The sequence below is a fragment of the Aegilops tauschii genome, chromosome 3 (assembly GCF_002575655.3).
Source record: "Aegilops tauschii subsp. strangulata cultivar AL8/78 chromosome 3, Aet v6.0, whole genome shotgun sequence".
In the NCBI taxonomy this organism is placed as follows: Eukaryota; Viridiplantae; Streptophyta; class Magnoliopsida; order Poales; family Poaceae; genus Aegilops; species Aegilops tauschii.
In genome coordinates, this window is record NC_053037.3 from 599,233,654 (window position 1) to 599,239,653 (window position 6,000).

Genomic DNA, 6,000 nt, shown 5'->3' on the forward strand with positions numbered 1-6,000 from the left:
GTGCAATACCGAGAGGGCCCAGAGATACCTCTCCGACAATCGGAGTGACAAATCCTAATCTCGAAATACGCCAACCCAACAAGTACCTTCGGAGACACCTGTAGAGCACCTTTATAATCACCCAGTTACGTTGTGACGTTTGGTAGCACACAAAGTGTTCCTCTGGTAAACGGGAGTTGCATAATCTCATAGTCATAGGAACATGTATAAGTCATGAAGAAAGCAATAGCAACATACTAAACGATCAAGTGCTAAGCTAACGGAATGGGTCAAGTCAATCATATCATTCTCCTAATGATGTGATCCCGTTAATCAAATGACAACTCATGTCTATGGCTAGGAAACTCAACCATCTTTGATTAACGAGCTAGTCAAGTAGAGGCATACTAGTGACACTATGTTTGTCTATGTATTCACACATGTATCAAGTTTCCGGTTAATACAATTCTAGCATGAATAATAAAAATTTATCATGAAATAAGGAAATAAATAATAACTTTATTATTGCCTCTAGGGCATATTTCCTTCAGGATTGAGGGTATATTTGTGTTCAGGAACTCAGTTGACATGCTTAAATAGATAGTTGTACTTGTCTCGGGATGGGAATACATCATCCTCTAGAGGTTGTTACCGCTGTTTAAGCAAGCAGTAGATCACTAGGGTTACTCCTAAACAGATTAGGCATTCTTCTTGCAGTTTATTTTTGAGTTACCTCTTCAGTAATAGTGAGAATGATTCATGATTTCCAAAGTTCAGGAGACCTATATATAATGAGGTGCTTCCCCTTAGTGACGTTAGTCCCCTGATTGCAAGTCTAATAACACAATCAATGTAATATGAGGCATGAATATATATCACAAATATTGGATTATGGGCAATTATTAATATTTTCTCTACATTAAATACTTCAAATACTCAATACGAATTAATACCTTAATATTTATGTAATAAAATACAATCATACCATATCTTAGGCTATAAATTGCATGAATGGTAACCATTGATTTTTTTGCATGAATTATATACCATATCTTCTATACAAATTATATACATAGAGATAATCCGATTCTCAGGCCATAAATTACATGAATGGTTACTAAATCTGTGAGAGGCACAAAAGCTTATAAATATGTTAGTGCACGCACAATGAAAATTGACCATTCAAGTCTTCCAGAATGAAAGAAAAAAAGTCTTTTAGAGTAGCCCTTCTACTGTCATATCTTGTTCTAGTCGCCGCAGGAAAAGGTGCAAGAACTATACAACAATGGGAAAATACTAGCCAGATCCCCACATATCAACAATTTAAAAAAACCATTATGGTACGAGCAAGTATACATCTTACTTTATATAATTTATAATTGTTTTGATGGCTAACAAGCTGATGAAACATCAAACCAGATGGAAGATGGAGATATCTATGATTGCATCGATGTAAATCTACAACCGGCTTTTAACCACCCGTTGTTGAAAGACCACACAATTCAGGTAAATATAAAGTTATGATTTACAGCCATTCTTTGATTCAAATGATAATGACTCATGTTTGGGGACAAATGAGTAGTATGTCCTTTGAGACACATGAATATTAGTTTGGCAGAGAATTGTTTAACTGTGTTGAATTATAATACATCGTGTTGAATTATAATATTTCATAACATTGCTTCTTCTACTCCCTTTTTGTTTTAAATAAAAACTATGTGTTTGTTTCAAAGTTACCTGATATGCTACAAGAGGCGTCGAACTCTGAACCCTATTAATCAAATCAGATCTGGGTGTAATTTGCCCCGAAAGTCCCGAGTTCGCTCTCCGATTCGCCGAATCCAAAACTGTGTGCATCTTGACATGCTTGCACTTGATTTCTTCACCACGTGTCACTCAGCCCCTTCTGCCCACCGACGAGGAGTACGTGAGGTGTAGACAGATTTTTGTTGGCTGACGTGAGGCTGTAGTGTTGGAGACCTGCATAGATATGAGAAGCTCCCAGCAGATGGTTCCTGCGGAAAAGAAGCTCCATGTGGAGGAAGAGATGGCAGAGAGACAATATATAGTTGCGGTTGTGCTATGGCGTTGACCATGGCACTGTAATGGAAACAATTTGAGGGCTCCCTTGATTCGAAGGAGTTCCATAGGGTTTTTAGAGGGTTAGAATTCTTGGGAATTTTTCCTACATTGGTCGTTTGATTCATAGAATTGAATCCTATAGGAATTTTTCCTATGGAATCATGTGTACTACATTTCATTGGAAATCTAGCATCCACTCCACCCTCTTTTTTCACTTCCTTTGTTTTTCCCGTGGCATCAAACAGTCTGTGCTAACCCTATGGGATTCAAGTGAACATGCCACTGCAACCCTTTATTTTTCCTATTCCTGCATTTTGAGAATCCTACGAATCAAAGAGGGCCTGAATGAGTACCGAGAGTGCAGGGTTTCTTGTGGTCTAGGGTTGACCGTTGGCTAGTTGGGGTTACGTGGGACAACCCAGTAAAACCTCTCTTTCTCTATCAACATTTTCTTAAAATTTAGACACGGGATCTTCAATTGTTTTTAGGTATGCATATTCTTTACGACCGTGATGCGAATCAGAAACTGTGAATCCGTGAACCCAATCTCTGATTCGCGAATCAGAGATGTAAACCCGAACAAACCCAATCCGTACGAGGTAACTATTGTTGTTCATAACATATTCTAAAAAATAAATAGAAGTGAAAGTGAAATACATAAATCTTATGATATATGTGCTTCGCCAGTAATTAATTAAATGGTAGAATTTCTGTACATGTGAGTGTGCTTTGGCAACATATACATGACTATAAGCTAACCAAGTTTTCTTGTCAAACAGATGGAACCAACTTCTTTTCCGATTGGACTAAACATAAAGTCTTCGTTCCCACATGTCGTTTCACAAGCGCATTTTTCTATCGTCGAATGCCCAAGAGGAATGGTTCCAATACTACGTAATGGTAGAAGGGATCAAATATCAGCACACTTTATAGATCAAGCGATTAACAAGGATGCACAACTCGAGGTGAGTTCTCTAGAGTTATTTTCAGAAGAAAAAACATAGGTTGATTTTGCAACTAGCCAGAGTTATTGCACGGCTAGCGTAAGTATGACATAATTGAGCAAAAACCAATGCAACTTAAGTTGATTTAATTCCAAAATATTATTCTTGTGCAAAGTCATGTTTGAATGCTAATATTTGGTCTTCCGATAAAGATTCTAAGGTGAAGTATATAAGGCCAATAAGTTATAGATGTAGGGCCTTCAATTTTTAAAATTTGAGAAGTTAGTATTTAATGCTATATCTCAAGGATGGGAGTGGGCCAACCCACTGCGGCCTCGACCGCCCCCCGCTAGCTCATCTGGTCTGTATAGGGACATGGAGCCAGCCCAATGGTCCAACAACGAATGGCCTCATGTTGCATTCGATAACACGGTCCAACACATTTAAGTAACATATTTGTATGAGAACAAGGATTAGTTACACAACAACATACCATCATTTAGCAACTAAATTTTATATCAAGTTAGGATATTTAGACAGTATTCGTTTAATGAAAAAGGCACACATATACAACTCCATTTCAATTTTTACGATGAACCTGTTAAAATTACAAGTTAGCATATTTGCAACTCAATAATATAAGCAATTTTGGGTCAATAGTTTGAATTTTCTACAAGCACGAAGCTAACAACCTAAAAGATATGTGATATTGTAATGTCATATTACATCCCAAGGCAGCAAAATCTGGGTCAACCTTCTTGCCCTAATGGGCCAGTGGTGACCAGCTCCTCCTGCCCCAATTTAATTACGAGCCAACCGAGAAAACCCGTTGAGTTCCAAATTTTGTGCCAGGACGATATCCCCTGTCGGTCCATGCCCATTCTCATTATGCCTTCACCTAGTTCTTTCAACTAAACAATACATTGAGTCTTGATGTTCTTTCAGTACTCTATGAAGGAATTTCATTTGTTTTACCATGTTTCTCCAAGACTTTGTTGAAGTGTTTGATCTATATTGATCTCTCTAACTCTCAATTGACATTATTAAGTTATATTCATTGATTTCATAATTCATTTGATTTTGCTATTGTAGTAACCTATATGTAGTTAATATCTGGTCCTCACATATACCGACATTAAATATTTTGTCTTTAGGAGGCAGGGATGAAATATTTTGATGATTTATATGGGGTACAAGCTACAATAAATGTTTATGAGCCAAAGGTGAAGAAGGATAGCGGGGATCTTAGTCAAACAGGGATCCAAATTGATAACGGACCAAAGGGTCATATGGACAGTATAAATGCTTGTTATTCAGTATCTCCAAGCTTCTATGGCGATACTTTTGCGAGGTTTCATGTTGGTTGGGTAAGGAGCAATATTTCTTTGGTTACATATAATGTTATCAACTACACAATTTTTATAACATGAAGATACGACCATAATTTGATGCAATATTTGTTTACCTTTGGATAAACTTGGGTAATAGCGTGATGGTGTACAAAACAAGTCATGCATTGATCATGATTGCCCTGGTTTCGTTCAAGTTAGCCACAATGTTGGCCTTGGAGGAAGAGTAAAACCCGTTTCAGTTTACAATGGTCCACAATATGTGATACACATTCTTATTTTCAAGGTATTCACTTAGTCATTGAATTTTACAATTTCATATATGTGTTATACGGTGCATATGAAAATATTCACTTATCTTATTTGTTGCGCAACGACACTTTTGGCAGTTCATTATGATATCTGTTGAATAACTTAAGATAGTCAAAATCCTTATCTAGACAAATCTAAGACAACCTTTTTGGGACAGAGGTAATATATATTATCTTTTGACACACATTTGAAAAATTATCAAGAATAGGGGCCTAAATTTAAAAGGTACCTACCAATAAAACAATAGAGATTTGATACGAACTTTCAACCGTGGAAAATATTTCTACTTCTAGGAATCACAAATGTATCCTCTTGATTTACATCAGTCCCTTGTTATGGGAAAAGGTTATGAGACAAAATGCTTACTATGAACTTCACAAGAATAGAAATAAATGCATGGATGCTAGAAAATTTAGTAGAGTAGCACCGAGAATTTTACGTCCTCGATATGTCCAACATACTTTCATTCACATTTTATTTATCTTAGGACCCAAAGACACATAATTGCTGGTTGGCATATGGTAAAGACAAAACACCAGTTGGATATTGGCCAAGTTCATTATTCACTAGCCTTAAGGATAAAGGGAACTTTTCATACACGGGTGGGCACGCTTCAGGACCGACAGCTTCATCAGACTCTCCACAAATTGGCAGTGGGCATTTTGCCTCCGAAGGCTATGGAAAAGCGGCTTTTATAAAAGACATCCAAATTATTGATAACAACAACAAGCTTGTAACACCAAATGAAGAGAAAGCGATTAGTGGCAGTAGTGATTTAAGGAAATATACCATCGGCAATTATGGAGTTGACGACCATGGTGTGCATATGTACTATGGTGGGCCGGGTAATTTTGTCTAAGAATGTACCCTACAAACTACAATAAAGTTGTCATTATATTCTTGAGTTGGACATTTTGTTTTCCAAATAAAAGTAGAGCATTTTCTACCTTATGCATTTCAAAACAGGCAATGCCTGGTGACCAGAGTCAATTACGTGGTAGCCTATGTGAGTGCCGCACCAAGGATGCAGCTGGGCATAGACGATTCGGGAAAAAAAAAAAGCTAAAAGCAGAAGAAACATAAATGGGGGTGTGGGAAAGAGCCGGAGAGCAAAGTGGGTACATTTTAGCCGATTTTTTGTGCCCATCTTAGGATAGCATGCTTGTCAGCGGATCGGCGTGCACAGTGGCTCCAAAGCCTCAAATTATGAGCTACATTAGTGAGCAGCTGCCTAGCAGAACACAAGTTGTTGTCGAGCAAGCATGCCGGAGAGATACCGCAAAAGCTGCAAAGATAATATGCCATACAGGGCCAAATTTGTTGGATAATTATTT

General features: G+C 37.5%; 1 protein-coding gene across 1 annotated transcript; it reads left to right on the forward strand.

Moving 5' to 3' along the window:
* The first annotated feature begins 1,160 nt into the window (after window positions 1–1,160).
* On the forward strand, window positions 1,161–5,576 carry LOC109735322 (protein neprosin-like). The gene is made up of 6 exons (XM_020294530.3): window positions 1,161–1,319; window positions 1,399–1,485; window positions 2,841–3,026; window positions 4,160–4,372; window positions 4,494–4,640; window positions 5,154–5,576. Exons 1-6 carry the CDS (start codon window positions 1,176–1,178, stop codon window positions 5,523–5,525), a joined length of 1,149 nt encoding a protein of 382 aa, XP_020150119.3. The 5' UTR covers window positions 1,161–1,175; the 3' UTR covers window positions 5,526–5,576.
* Window positions 5,577–6,000: the final 424 nt, after the last annotated feature.